Raw genomic sequence first — 15,051 nt, forward strand, 5'->3', positions numbered from 1 at the left:
CCCTCAGCTCCTCACCCCAGTCTTGCAGTATGTTCTGGGTTCATGCCCCCAGCCTGCATGTCCTCAGCTCCCCATCCAGAGGGCAGGGTTTCCCCAGATGCCTGCTCACATGGAGGAGGGGCCCAGGGGGACAGAGAGAATCTGAGTCTTTCAGAGTGAAGAGGTCTCCCCAGATGCTGGTTTCTATGAGGGGCAGGGAGAGGAGCCCAGGTCCCCCTAGAGGGGCAGATGCCCCCAGATCCTGGCATACAAATACCAGGTGAGAATGTGGAGCTGACAGGCTCACTACCCACCCACCTGAATATCATCAATATTGAGAGATGGAGACCATTTGGGCCACAATCAGAGCCACAGTTTGATTCCCTAGGTCTGCTCAAAAAAAGTTGGTAGAATCTGTCAACCTTAAGAAATGCTTCTTCCTCTCCACCCCCAGGGTTCTATATCTTGAGAACTTCTTGCTTGGATGACCCCAAATTTGGATCACTAACACTACCCTGCATCCCCTTGAGGCATACTAAATTTCAAAACAATATGAGTAAGCATGTGGATTTTAGAGCATTTGAAGTCCGCAAAAATGAGTTTTCAGCCTTAACTATAGCAGAGCTGTTTTTCTGCAATAATAAGGGCTGCAGTATGGAGGGGGAAAAGGTGTGTGGTTAGAAAATGATTGTATCCTCAAGAGTGTGATTGGGATTCAGTGGACTCTGTGTGCAAGGGTTTAAAGAAACTTTCAATACACTAAAAGGTAAAGTGTAAAAGAAAACTGATGCAGTAAAATAGAAAACTATTAAGTAATACTCTATTAATGGAAATGTTTTAGGAAATGAGTACTACCTTAAATCAGTGTCTAGTAATAAGATTTTAGTGTAACAAGATGCCCAAAAAATCACCTCTGCTTGAACTGAGGAATTGTCTGAAACTTGAAGTGGTATATAGGTAAAAAAAATAAAATAAATAAATAAATGGAGATATCCGCTCTCCTAGAACAGGAAGGGACCTTGAAAGATTATCAAGTCCAGCCCCCTGCCTTCACTAGCAGGACCAAGTACTGATTTTGCCCCAGATCCCTAAGTGGCCCCCTCAAGGATTGAACTCTCAACCCTGGGTTTAGCAGGCCAATGCTCAAACCACTGAGCTATCCCTCCCCCATTAGCTGCGGCCCATCTCAATGCACATCTGTGAATTCCAGATGTCCTCAGCAAGGATGATGGCACTTCAGACTCCATCTTAGCTTTCACACAGCAGGCTTTAGGATAAAGTGGCACTGGTAAGTTGGGTTTGTTTTTGTTTTTTTCCCCTTCTACCATGGGTGACTTTAATTGGCCCTTTTGTGAGCAGTGTTGTTGGTCTCGTGGTTAAGGCACTGGATTGGATCTCAGGAGATTGCAGTTCAATTCCTGGCCCTGCCACAGACCTCCCGTGTGACCTTGGGCAAGTCACTTAATCGTTCTCAATTTTCAATACAAATGGGGATAAATACACCACTACCTCGATATAACGTGACCCAATATAACACAAATTCGGATATAATGTGGTAAAGCAGCGCTCCGGGGGGGCGGGGCTGCGCACTCCAGTGGATCAAAGCAAGTTCAATAGAACACGGTTTCACCTATGACACAAAAAGATTTTTTGGCTCCCGAGGACAGCGTTATATCGAGGTAGAGGTGTACTTTCCTACCTAATGGGGCTGTTGTGAAGCTAAATTTGTTGATAATTGTTATGCACTCAGTGATGGAAGTGATTATACACACCTAGATGGCATCTAGATTCACTAGCAATTAGACACACTTAATTTTGCTAGCTGGAAGGTCTGTCCTAGCTGTCTTCAATCTCATACTACTTGGCACAGAGGTACAGGTCTGACTTCCCAAACAACATTGGATTTAGTTAAAATATTGGCTTTCAGTGAAATAGTGTGGAGACTGTTGTCTACTGCTACCACTGGATACAAGTATTGAAGAAATAAGAGTAATATTAAGGAAATTGAAATGGTTATTAAATGGTGGTAAAGCTGTAAATTTGCCAGTGTCTCTGCCTTGAACAGCATATGGATACAGTGCCATTATAACAAAATACCACAGACACTGAACTATGGACAACTCAAATTAAGAAATACTAGACTGACTGGAGTTCGTGAAGGCATGTAAAGAGGAGATGTTTTTCACACTGGATTACAATATGCAATGGTTAGGTCTCTTCAGATTTACTTTGCCTGCTGTTGTGATGTGTCATTTATGGTCAGGCCAGTCAGGGAGCAATCAGTACAGGCCTTGTTGAACATGTAGGTCTTGGAATGAGAAATATCATGTTGAAATTGGCACACAAACCAGTTTAACTTCCAGGATTTATAAATCGTTTTCTGTCCAGATTGTAGTTTTGGTCTTCTCCAGCATTGGAAAGCTTTTATGGTTGTTAAAGCCAGAGCAGAAAATGGAGGCCTGTAATGTGTATTCCTCTGTCTGGATGGGGTTGTGCTCGTGGTTGCACATTTGTATCTTTTTCCTCCCTGTTGCTGCATTCTTAGGTATTCTGAGCACTAATGATGGAAGAAATGTTCTTGTAGAAATTGGACACTGTAGAGGTGGGGAAATTTACTTCTTATGTGAAGTTTTGATTCACTTCGTGTTTTCACAAATTATTGCTGTGTAATTAACAGCTGCTGCTGTGACAATGAGTAAATTAATGCCTCACCACCACTTTTCTCATCCTCCCTTTTCATGTCTGGGTTGAGGTGAGTGGGGTTTAAGATTGCCCTAGCTGCATCTAGTCTCAGGCCTAGCTAAGATCCATATCTGCATAATCAGTGGGCTGCCAGCACTTCACCTTGCTGTCAATTCTCAGCATTTCAGGGAGTTCATTTAATGTCTCTTCAGTATCATATTAGGTACGTATATGGTGGTCCCTAGTTCCACAGTATCTGAGTGCCTCACAATCTTCAATAAATATTTGTTCTAGCATGGGGGTGGGCAAACTTTTTGGCCCAAGAGCCACATCTGGGTGGGGAAATTGCATGAAGGGCCAGGGCAGGGGGTTGGAGTGCGGGAGGGAGTGTGGGGTGTGTGAGGGGGTGCGGTATGCAGGAAGGGGCTCAGGGCAAGGGGTTGGGGCAGAGGAGGGGTGCAGGGTGTATGAGGTGGCGCAGGGGTTTGGGGTGCGGCAGGGGTTTGGGTGCAGGAGGGATGTGAGGCACAGCCAGGGGCTCAGGGCAGGGAGTTGGAGTGTGGGGTGCAGGAGGGGTTCGGGCTCCGGCCCGGCGCTGCTTACCTGGAGCGGCTCCGGGGTAGCAGCTGCGTGCAGCAGGGCCAGGGCAGGCTCCCTGCCTGCCCTGACCCTGTGCCGCACCGTGCTGCTCCCGGAAGCGGCCGGCACCACATCCCTGCGGCCCCTGCAGTGCACGGAGCCCTCTGCCCTCTCTCCCTCCCCCTCACCCAAGCGTGGGGCCCATGGCACTACGGGGATGGCAATCCCGCGAGCCGGATCCAAAACCCTGAGAGGCCGGATCCAGCCCATGAGCTGTAGTTTGCCCACTCCTGTTCTAGCAACACCCGTGTGAGGTAGGTCAGTGCTGCTTTTCCCATTTTTCAAATGGAAAACTGAGGCACAGAGCAAATAACTAGCCCAAGGTCACATAGGAAGTCTCTGGCGGAGCAGGAAATTGAGTGCGGATCTTCTGAGTCCCAAGCACTAGCTAAGATTTCTTGTTTCCCTCCCTCTACGCACCACTCTTTCCATAGTCCGAATGAGAAGAAACTTTAAGTGTTTCAGGCTATTTTACTTTCTCAGGTAAAATCTATCCCTGTCTGACCCCCTCAGTTCCTCTCTCCCTAACTTTTCTGTCTCTTTTCTTCTCCACCCTCCTACCCCCAATCCCATTTGATTTCTTGTTCCGCAATCCTTTTATTTCTGCTAATGTTTTAAATCACCAAACCACCTTTCTTTTGTCCTTTGGATGTGTATGTGTGTGTAGATTTCTAAGGTCCACTTGTTTTCTCTCCATATTGGGTCCTCTCCTCATTTGGAGACCCTTTTCTCTCCCTCCTCTCCCTTCATTAAATCAGGTTTACCAACCTCATTCAGGCCAAGTCTATACTACACACTTACTTCAGTATAACTGCATCACTCAGGGATGTGGATTTTTCACACCCCATAGTGATGTAGTTAACCCCCCAAATAGACCGCGCTATGTTGGTGGGAGAGCTTCTCCTGCTAACATAGCTACCACCTCTCGTGGAGGTAGAGTTATTAAGCCAATGGGAGAGCTCTCTCAGGTCGGCTTAGCACTTCTGGTGAAGACCCTTTATAGCGGTGGAGCTGCGCTGATGCAAATTTGTAGTGTAGACCTGCCCTCAGTTGATGCAGTTCTGTATAGTGTCTAACATTTAAAAAACAAAGTAATAATAGAAGTATCAGCGTTGCACATATTATAGTGTTAAATCTGTATAAAACCTTTTAGGAACATATGTTAAAACTTCAGACAGCTTGTGAAAAGATGGGAATATATTGAGCTCTCCCATTTGTAAAAAAGGAGACAGTCTAGGGATACATGTACAGTATGTGACTACACAGTTTGCATAGCCTTTCTCAGAAATCTCTTACATCTTTGGGGATTGAGATCTTCTTTCTCTGTGATCGCTGTTCCATGATTAGTTCTTGAAAAAGGAACTCATCTGCCAAAAGACTCCTAGTCCTGACAGGTGTTCAGATAGAAGACCTTTAAAAATTACATTATTCTCATTACCATATTGTTCTTTTATCCATTTTGTGTTTAACAACGTATCTCAGATCTGTAGAGCTGGAAACCAGTGCTTAGATCATCTGAAAGCTTGGAATGACCAATATTAGTTTCTAGCTCTGCAGGTTTTTGAGATCTCAGCTGGTAAAATGTTGGCATTGAAGTCTTCAGCAGTGGGTGAAGAAGCAGGATGATGATCGGGCTCTCCTCCTGGGGAGAAGAAGTTAGAAACCACTTTTCCTATTTTTACTCCTAAATTTCAGTGGTTGAGTTCTGAGGCCCCTGTTCTGCAAGCTCAGTTCCAATCCCCCTGATTTGATCACTCCCTTTCAGTGTGTCAGCGTTGCTGCTCTTGCCCATAATGTTCCTTCAGGAGATGCCCTTGGTACCTGAATGGAACTAATGTGCTTCTGGTCAGTTTCATTTTGCTAGTCCTATTGAGCTATGTGAAGAGGAAGGGTTGAAAGTGTGACAAACAAGAGAAGCCAGGTGTGGCACAGTGCTGTTAAAGAGAAAGGAAAGGAAAGACACTTTCTTTGTTCCTAACCTCACTTCAGCAGCAGAAGATGCTGTCTTTGTGCATACTTCTGCTCTGCATGTCCCATCAATAGTAGTAAGCAAAACTGATCAGCTGGGGAAGCACTGCAGGCAGGAACAACAGAGGTATGCTCTTCTTGTGGTCTTTTCCTGGATGGGGAATTTAAAAAAGTATGTGGAAGGGAGGATGATTTCATATCATCTTGTAAAAGAGCCTAAACATAGCAAGATAGACTACAACATACTCAAATTCAAGATATTAAGATTCTTGGCTCTTTGGCTTTGAGTTGTGGAAAGAAAGAGTCTGTTTGATCGATGGTTGCCGTGTGTACTGGATCAAGTAATCTTTAAAGTCCAGTAAGTTACCTGTTCTGCTGTCCTAGTCACTGTAACTTAATTTTTTTTAATGAAGTAATAAGAGTTCCTACATCTTCTGGCTCAGAGTCCTATTGAGTACTCCACACATTTAAAATTAGAGTTACTGGTATGTTGCACAGCTGACTCACTTTAGGGATTTAGAATTTCTAGAACTCTTGCCTGTAAGCAGTGCTTGAGTAAATGCTATGTTCTGGATGTAGAATCCAGACACAATCTGGGTTAATCTATTTCTTTGTCCTTTTAGTCTACAGTAGAGGCTTAGTGTTAGATAAAAGTATTTTTAGTACATTGGAAATATAAATAAAAATAATATAGTATTTTTGTTTTAGCATCCTGAATCAGTGCATTGTCCTTCATCTTCAAGTCCTTGATACTCTATCTAGGTACTTAAATAGGTCACAATAATTACACATGTATCCTCAAAACAACATGTGTGCTTTCCCCAAGGCAAATGCATACATTTTACAGGCTATCTAAAAGATGGCACAAGTGCTGGGATTTTTGCCCTGTTATTGACTCTGCAGTCATGTCTTCAACTAAGAAGTATACCTGCCCCTTGGAAGGGTTAGTGGCTTTGAAGTACCTGTGTGACTGAAATTTGGAAATTTACAAATTCCTCAGTGATGCCTCCCTGGTCTTGGTCACACAATCTTCTTTCCTTCCTTACCAATCACTTTAGGGATGGCAGAGCCTTCTAGTAGTGCTCTTGGGGGGAGGGATTTTGAACAAAGCAGGAGCTCATTGCATCTCCCTTTTAATGGGGAAAAGTTATTTGGGGAAGCACTAGATCAAGCCTTCAGGATCTCAGTGATGAAAATAAAGTAATTCCAGAGCCCAAGAGACCATATTTGTCTTCTCACACTAGAGACTGGTTGGCATAATGAAGATCTCCACCCAGGCCTTGGTATAGGCCAGCATTCCAGAGATTGTACCTGACCAGAGCCCCTTGAGCCTGTCCCTCTTCCTCTGAAGCAGACTTCAGCAGAATAGAGGATCATTGAGTGCTCTCTGATTTCTGCATATTATTCTGTGGACTTTTGTACCTTTCTGCAATGTTACAGGTTTTTCCCCTGGCCATTGGCTCAATCTCCACAAAGAGTGTAGCGGTGGTGGAGTCACTGAGGAAACGTCATATTCTTCCATATCTGGATGGCTGGCGGGTGAAGGTCTTCGGTCTGGTAGGAACAAGGGAAGCTGTCCAGGAATCAGCAAGTCTCTTGATGTGGCTGGGATTTATGATCAGATACAAAAAAGCAAAACATGATCCCATGTCAGCAGCTGAGTTAATATGGTGGTAGGAATGGGTCTTCCATCACAGAAAAGAGTACAAACTGCAAGACAACTTAGCAGAGCAGATCAGAGCATCCTCCAGCATCTGAGCCAAGAAGATGTCTTCCTTAATTGATCTAGCTCTGTAGGTCAGGAAGCATTTTGGTTCACAAGCTGCTCTCTCAGTGGTGACCAAAGGAATGGGGTGGGGATTACTTGTGAGGATTCAGCATCCCTTGGAGCTCAGGCAGTCCTTGCAGTTATGCGAGAGATGTAACTAAACTCGAAGTTGGAGGTCATTTCAGGACCTATGATTTGGGGTAATGACTGATGCCAGCCTCAAGGGTTGGGGAACCACTCTGCAGTCCCATTCATCCCACATGGGAGAGATCTCTGCATGTGAACTGGCTGAAGTTTAGAGTAGTGTGGGCTGGTCTCCAAGGACCAGAGACAGGAGTAAGCAGTGTTGCCTGGATTGCCAGCAAGCAGGATAGCGCCAGGAGTGGAAAGCTGTCTCAGGCTGTAGTTATTTTTGTATATTGGGCAGAACACAATTTGTTGTTCACTAAAGAGGTCCATGTGGCATGGTCCCTCAACATTTAGTCTGAGCTGCTGAAATTCCATCTGAGGGATTGGTTGCTTAGGACAGGGTTTTTTCCATCTAGTCTGCACCCTTTGGGATGAGTGCCCCGTCAGTGTCTTGTTTGCAACAGTGAACAACAGCAAGTTTCCAAAACTATGCACCTAAATCAAGGAATCTTAAGCTTTTCTTCATAAATGGATCATGCCTTCTCCTGTATCTTCTTTCCTCGTCCCTCTCATCTCAGTAAAGAGGCAGTTGTCCCAGAGTGAAAACTTAATCTTGTCCTCCACTTTCTTTGGTGGGTAATGGTTTAATTCCTGTCTTTTTGCTTTGAAGGAGATTTTTGCATCACACTCAGCTGTCCAGTTAACTAGAAGAGTTCCTGTTTGAAATGATTATTGTAATGCAGCTGGGATTTTATTGTATTGTATTATGATGCCTAGAGTCCTGTACAGATTTTTTTAATTTAAATATAAATAAATAATTGCTTTTGAACATAGTGAGGGCATTGAAGTTCTCTTTTTATGGCTTCCAACGGGGCTAGAAAAGATGACAAAGCCTCTAGGTCTTTAATGCATGTGAATAATCATTTTTGTATTAAGGAAACTTTAATTTGCAGATGGATTCCCTTACTTTCTCTTTCTCCCTCCCCTTTGAGTGCAGGTTTATTTCATGGGGCATAGTCATTTCTTGGGCCAAGAGGAAGTTTGTGGATGAGCTCTGACAAGTAGCAATCTGGAGTTTGGCCCACATGCTCAAACACTAACCTTCACTCTGTAATGGTGAATCTGTGGATGTGGCCTTCGGATATAGTGCTAGGAGCTGCTCTCAGACATGAGGTATCCTAATCTCCCAGGTAGTGAGTCTGCATGGTATATCCCAATCCAAAATATGGGACCTCCCATCATAGAAATAAGGCTTTTGGTATTCTCTTGTAAACTCACTTTCTGCACAGGAGTACCACCAGTCTGGAAGCCCAGCCTAGTCTGAGTTCTAACTGGGTTATTGACAGTTTTCATATCTCGTTATATTAGTGTTAGATGATGAGTAAGCATTCAACTAGAGAGCGGAGGCAGCTACAGTGCTTGCAGGGGAGTGGAGGTGCCAAAGCTTCATCTCTGCTACCTATCACTAAGGGTATGTCTACTGTATGAACTTAGGTCGATTTAATAGAAGTTGATTTTTTTAGAAATCGATTTGATACAAAATCAAATGTATTTTGCATTAAGTCGGTTGTGTGCGTCCACAGTACCGAAGCTAGCGTCGACTTTCGGAGTGTTGCACTGTGGTAGCTATCCCACAGTTCCCGCAGTCTCCGCCACTCGTTGGAATTCTGGGTTGAGCTCCCAATGGCTGATGGGCAAAAACATTGTCGCGGGTGGTTCTGGGTACATGTATTCAGGCCCCCCTCCCTCCATCCGGGAAAGCAGTGGCAAAAAATAGTTTCTCGCCTTTTTTCCTGGGTTACCTGTGCAGACGACATACCACGGCAAGCATGGAGCCCGCTCAGCTCACTGTCACCGTATGTCTCCTGGGTGCTGCTGGCAGACGCGGTACTGCAATGTTACACAGCAGCATCCCCTTGCCTTGCCTTGGAGACGGCAGACGGTGCAATACAACTGCTAGTCGTCGTCGTCATCCCATGGGTGCTCCTGGCCGACCTCGGTTAGGTTGGTCGGGGGAGCCTGGACAAAAATGGGAATGACTCCAGGTCATTCTCTTCTTTAAGTTTCGTCTAATGGAGATTCAGTCCTGCCTGGAATATCATGCCAGCTGGAGGCTTCTGCCTCAGGCTGCTCTCTGTTGGCAGCACCGCGCGGTCGCACCTACCCCAGCCTACCCCTTGCTCCCATGGCTCATGAAGCCTGGACAGTAGTAAGGAACAGTTCAACTATAGGCTGAGCAAGTGCATAATGGTGGTAGAATGTGCCTTTGGACGTTTAAAAGCTCGCTGGCACAGTTTACTGACTTGGTTAGACCTCAGCGAAACCAATATTCCCATTAAAAAGCAACAGAGGGTCTTGTGGCACCTTTAACACTAACAGAAGTATTGGGAGCATAAGCTTTCGTGGGTAAGAACCTCACTTCTTCAGATGCAGAAGCTGCTCCATATTCCTGACTTGCATCTGAAGAAGTGAGGTTCTTACCCACAAAAGCTTATGCTCCCAATACTTCTGTTAGTCTTAAAGGTGCCACAGGACCCTCTGTTGCTTTTTACAGATTCAGACTAACATGGCTACCCCCTGATACTTGACAATATTCCCATTGTTATTACTGCTTGCTGTGTGCTCCACAATATCTGTGAGAGTAAGGAAGAGACGTTTATGGCGGGGTGGGAGGTTGAGGCAAATCGCCTGGCCACTGATTACGCACAGCCAGACACCAGGGCGGTTAGAAGAGCACAGCAGGGCGCACTGTGCATCAGAGAAGCTTTGAAAACCAGTTTCATGACTGGCCAGGCTATGGTGTGAAAGTTCTGTTTGTTTCTCCTTGATGAAAACCTGCCCCCTTGGTTCACTCTACTTCCCTGTAAGCCAGTCGCCCTCCCCTCCCCCCTTTTAGCTCCGTTTGCAGAGGCAATAAAGTCATTATTGTTTCAAATTCATTCATTCTTTATTAATTTGTCACACAAATGGGGGGATAACTGCCAAGGTAGCCCGGGAGGGGTGGGGGAAGACGGAAGCACAGGGGTGGGGTAGTTGTAGGGGCACCCCCTAGAATGGCATGCAGCTCATCATAGAAGCGACATGTCTGAGGCTCTGACCCGGAGCGGCCATTTGCCTCTCTGGTTCTTTGGTAGGCTTCACGCGGCTTGCCTGAGCTTCTTAAGTTTCACATGGCACTGCTGCGGGTCCCTGTTGTAGCCTCTGTCCTTCATGCCCTTGGAGACTTTTTTTCAAATATTCCAGCATTTCGTCTTTTGGAATGGAGTTCTGATGGCACGGATTCGTCTCCCCATAAAGTGATCAGATCCAGTACCTCCTGTTTGGTCCATGCTGGAGCTCTTTTGCGATTCTGGGACTCCATGGTCACCTGTGCCGATGAGCTCTGCATGGTCACCTGTGCTGATCAGCTTGCCACGCTGGCCAAACAGGAAATGAAATTCAAAAGTTTGCGGGGCTTTTCCTGTCTACCTGGCTAGTGCATCTGAGTTGAGAGTGCTGTCCAGAGCAGTCACAATGGAGCACTCTGGGATAGTTCCCGGAGGCCAATTCCATCGAATTGTGTCCACGCTACCCCAAATTTGACCCAGCAGGGTCGATTTCAGCGCTAATCCCCTTGTCGGGGAGGAGTACAGAAATCGATTTTAAGAGCCCTTTAAGTTGACAAAAATGGCTTCGTCGTGTGGACGGGTGCAGGGTTAAATCAATCTAACGCTGCTAAATTCGACCTAAACTCTTAATGTAGACCAGGGCTAAGAGAGTGAGGAGGAAAAGCCCTTTCCAGGTTGGACGGACTGCCTACATACAGTGCCGCACAATTATTGTGTACTCTGGTGTGCAAGGCAGCTGTCTAGCTTATAGCATGCAGCCTCCGTGTGTAATTTGTGCAAAAATGGCCTTGGATCTTTAGTGAAAATTCAGAGCGAACAGTGCCTGGTTTTAAGTTTACATCCAAAACATCCACATACAGTTTACTGTGTGGAACTTCATTGTCTGCCTTGGGAAGCTAAAGGGTTGAATTGACCCTGTAAGAATTTTAAACTGGTCTACCAGGCAGTCTAGGAATTCCAGACTTGATGGTTAGACGACTAAGCCAATCTTGCCAGCAGATGACTTGTAGCTGATAACTCATCCATGCACCTTTGCGAGACTGTAGTAAATCTATAATCTGAGATCTTCTGTTGCTCCTTGAAAGAAAAGGCTGACCTTGTAGTCCCAGGTGGAATTGTAATCCTCATAACAGTAAGTGTGCAAGACTCTTCTAGCAGTTATTTGGCCTTACACAGCTTTTTATGCAGCTCAGCATCTACTTTAACTCTTGACTAGCCCAGCAAAAGTGAAAAATGGAATGTGTTTCTTTGAGCAAAGACACACAAACAGCAGAGCTTTGTTAGACGTATATTAGAGAGTCTCTGCAACTGTATCTTTCGCTTCAGTGTTTCTGTATTCTGGAATTATACCCCTGTGCACGTTCTACATTAGGCCTGTTATAGCTGGCTCACTTGCTACTTGGCTGCAAACTGTGAATTTGGATTGAAAAGTTTCATGCCCGGTTTGTTGGGGAGAAGTGGGAGGAGAGAGAGCATTAACTTTGTAACTGCTGGAAGTGCTTTTGTGATGGTTGCATTACTGTGGTATGCTACTCCTCTGTTAAAAGGGTAAGGAATGAACTAAGCCTAGAGAGACTAACAATGTAAGAATGGGGAGGGGACAGAACAAAAGTTAAGTGGACACATAGGGACTTACCTCTAAGCTGCTCCATGTTCCTGAGCACGCATTGTAAGTGAGTGCTATCAAGGCTTTGCTTTGACTTGACTTAGGCCTGGTCTACACTACAGCGTTAGGTTGACATCAGGCAGCTTACGTGGACCTAACTCTGTAAGCATCTACAGTAAAATGTAGCTCCTACTAATACAAGTAGCACAGTACATTAACTTAATAACTCCATCTCCGCTAGAGGCGTAGCACTTAGGTCAATGTAGTTAGGGCGCCCCATTGTCCATGTAGGCACTGTGTTACTTATATTGCCTGTTGGCTGTCAGCCCAGCAAGGGGCTCACAGCTGGAGTCTCCGCCTACTCCCCAGGAGTGGGATTCCAGCTGTCACTGCCCACATGGTTAAGTCAGCAGAAGCTCCTGGTGAGGGCGCACACCATTGACAGAAGGAGCAAGGTGTGGACGTGAACCATCGCTTTAATAACTGCAGCGGCTATATGTTGACTTAACATGTCGACTTAATACTGTAGGGTAGACATGCCCTTATCATTACCATGTTGATGTGAAATCCTAGATGGGGCTTCTATCAAAGGTGCATGGCCAAATTCTGCTGTTTTACTTGTTTCGATTCCAGCTATGCTATCTGTAAAAAATTTTTTTACAAAGCTAAAATGTTTCTAAACCCTAGGAGCGTAACAGTAAATGAAATCATGGGGCAGATGCTGGAGTCATTTGCAGAGATCAGTCCAAAAACAGCAGATAAAACCAGGAAAATCAACTCCGTTTCTCTTGGATTTTTGCCTTTTTGTTCTCCAGATGTCACTGTGGTCTGCTAGTCTCAGTACCCTGTGAATTAGGTTTTAGTAATTTCCTCCTCCTCCTCGTTCCAGAGCTTATTGATCAGTATCAGAAGGCCCCTTACAATAGATATGGTAGGTTCCTGATGGGGGAGTCTCTTCTGAGAGAGGGGTGCAAGCTTCACAGTACAACTTCAACAAATAAAAAAGTGAGATCCTGCAAGAAGAGGAGAGAAAGAACTAGTGAAGGAGAAAAGAGGCTCCAGGGAAAGCAGTAAGAAGTTACACAATTAGTCTGTACCTTCAAAGGCATTCTTAAATACTAAACCTACACATGGACTCTTGATACACCATTTGCTGTGCATATGCTTGTTATACATACATATATTGATGATCACTGTTTGTCATCTGGTTGGCTAATTAAGCACTCAAACTGAAGAGTCAGTATAACTTCACAACTTAGAAATTTTTTGGAAGCTCATTGAAGTGAGGCGTGAAGGTTGTTGGTTTATGGGTGTTTTTTTGGGGAGGGGAGCCCAGTTACATCTGCTGGGGGACCGCTTCTGTTAGGTTCCTTGCTAGCAGTGAATTGTTCATTAATTACACTGAAACTGGCAAGGCTATATATTTGCTTTGGAAAGACCCAGGTGTATTCCAGACCGAGAAGAGAGTTTCGCTCTTTAGGATGTGGTGCTGGATTGGAGAAAGAGACTGAATGTGCTTGAACACTCTCAGTGGTTGTATGAAGAATAAATAACTTCTCAGGAGTGACATTAACTATCACAACCTAAAAGGCAGCAGTTGTTGAATATCCTGGCTGGAAAGGAGAGGTCATGCAATTAAAGTGAAGAATTTACAGAATTTGAAGGGGTGGGAGGGCAGAAGTGACACAAATGTAGAGTGAATTAGGGAAACACTATTTGGATTAGAGCAGGAGCATATGTCTTTTGGGTATGTGTTGCAGGAAGATCTTGAGGGAGCTGCAGGTGGGTTGTTCATCATTGTCTTCTGATATCCTGAGGAAACATTGGGGCCAATTTTTGACACTTAGTGACACTGGTGATCTGCAATGACACTGGGGGCTAGGTAAAACTTATTGGAGAGGGATGTGGAATCAAAACTAAATTTACTAGCAAGTCTGCAGGGTTTTTTTTTTTTCTTGTTCTGGATTTACTACTAACTTTATTTCAGTGTGTAAAATCTGAGAGAACCTGATTTTGGCCCCTACATTATTTAGATTAGAGTTAAATTCCCTACCCTCTCCCAAAGCTTCTTGAAACCCCTTCCCACAGGGCTGGCTAGCATCAAACCTGGGCTGTTGCCGCTGCAGGTTCACAGCTGACATACACTGAAAGTGTAAAACTCATAGTAAGCACTTCAGTGGATATCTGAAGGCTTTTTAAGATTCACCGCCACAGTGAAAGAGCTACTTGGACTTCTGTTGCCAGAAACTCCTCAACCATCTCCAGTCTGTGTTGAATGGAAACGTGGCTTTGTTCAGAATCTACATATGTTAACGATGTTCAAATTAGAAATGTGCTTCAGTTCAGTTTGTTGAAGAAATTATCAACTTCTACTTTCAACCTGAATATTTGAGTTCTAAAACAGGCTAGTATCTAAAAAAATGCAATTTTACTATTTCACCTGAAAAAATTAATCCCGATTCCAAATGCACATCCCCCCTCAAAAAAATTATCCAAGAAATAATTAAGTTAAATGGATGCCCAGAAACCTGCCTTACCTATGCTATGCCTCCTGTTGATGAGCTCAACATCATATTCATTAAGGGAGAATGATTAATCACTTCTGTTTGTTAATTGAACTGTTTTAGCAGGTTTTGTAGTGCTTCCCTGAGCATGAGTTCAGAATGAAGCGGCGATTGGATGAGCAGGAGTCACCGGTGTACACGTCACAGCAGAGACGTATCACCAGCAGCACAGAAGCTTTCCAACACCAGCACCGTATGCTTGCTCCAGCACCTCCTGTATATGAGGCGGTTTCGGAGACCATGCAGTCTGCCACTGGAATTCAGTACTCTGTAACTCCCAGCTACCAGGTATGCTCGCTTGTTACTTAGTGTGAACCAGAGAATAATTCAGTCTCGTTGTGTGAACAGCAATAACCATACAATGCAAGATGCATGTTTAATAATCTATGGTGCGGTTCTACATGTGACAGCAATTATTATTTTGCCAACAATGGCCTCTTAAATTAAGACCCCAATTTAACAGTATATTTAAGCACGTGCCTGATTTTAAGCACTTGCTTTAAGTCCCATGATTTTAGTGGCAACTGATCACAAGCTCAAAATTAGGTATGTGCTTAAGTACCTTGTTGAGTTAAGGCCTAAATTGGGGACCCTTGTACCCTGATCTCT

General features: G+C 44.6%; 1 protein-coding gene across 8 annotated transcripts in view; it reads left to right on the top strand.

The window, feature by feature from the left end:
• SIN3A (SIN3 transcription regulator family member A) overlaps nucleotides 1–15,051 on the top strand; it is a 67,604-nt gene that overhangs the window by 10,023 nt on the left and 42,530 nt on the right. For 5 of the 8 annotated variants that reach the window (XM_065559581.1, XM_065559584.1, XM_065559585.1 and 2 more), the window contains exon 2: nucleotides 14,506–14,730. In XM_065559581.1, coding sequence (XP_065415653.1) covers nucleotides 14,542–14,730 — 189 coding nt within the window. In that variant the 5' untranslated portion in view covers nucleotides 14,506–14,541. Of the gene's footprint in view, nucleotides 1–14,505; nucleotides 14,731–15,051 lie in introns of those variants that run through there. The other 3 variants (XM_065559582.1, XM_065559580.1, XM_065559586.1) reach the window with 2 other exon arrangements.

This window comes from Chrysemys picta, chromosome 10 (genome assembly GCF_011386835.1).
Source record: "Chrysemys picta bellii isolate R12L10 chromosome 10, ASM1138683v2, whole genome shotgun sequence".
Classification (NCBI taxonomy): domain Eukaryota; kingdom Metazoa; phylum Chordata; order Testudines; family Emydidae; genus Chrysemys; species Chrysemys picta.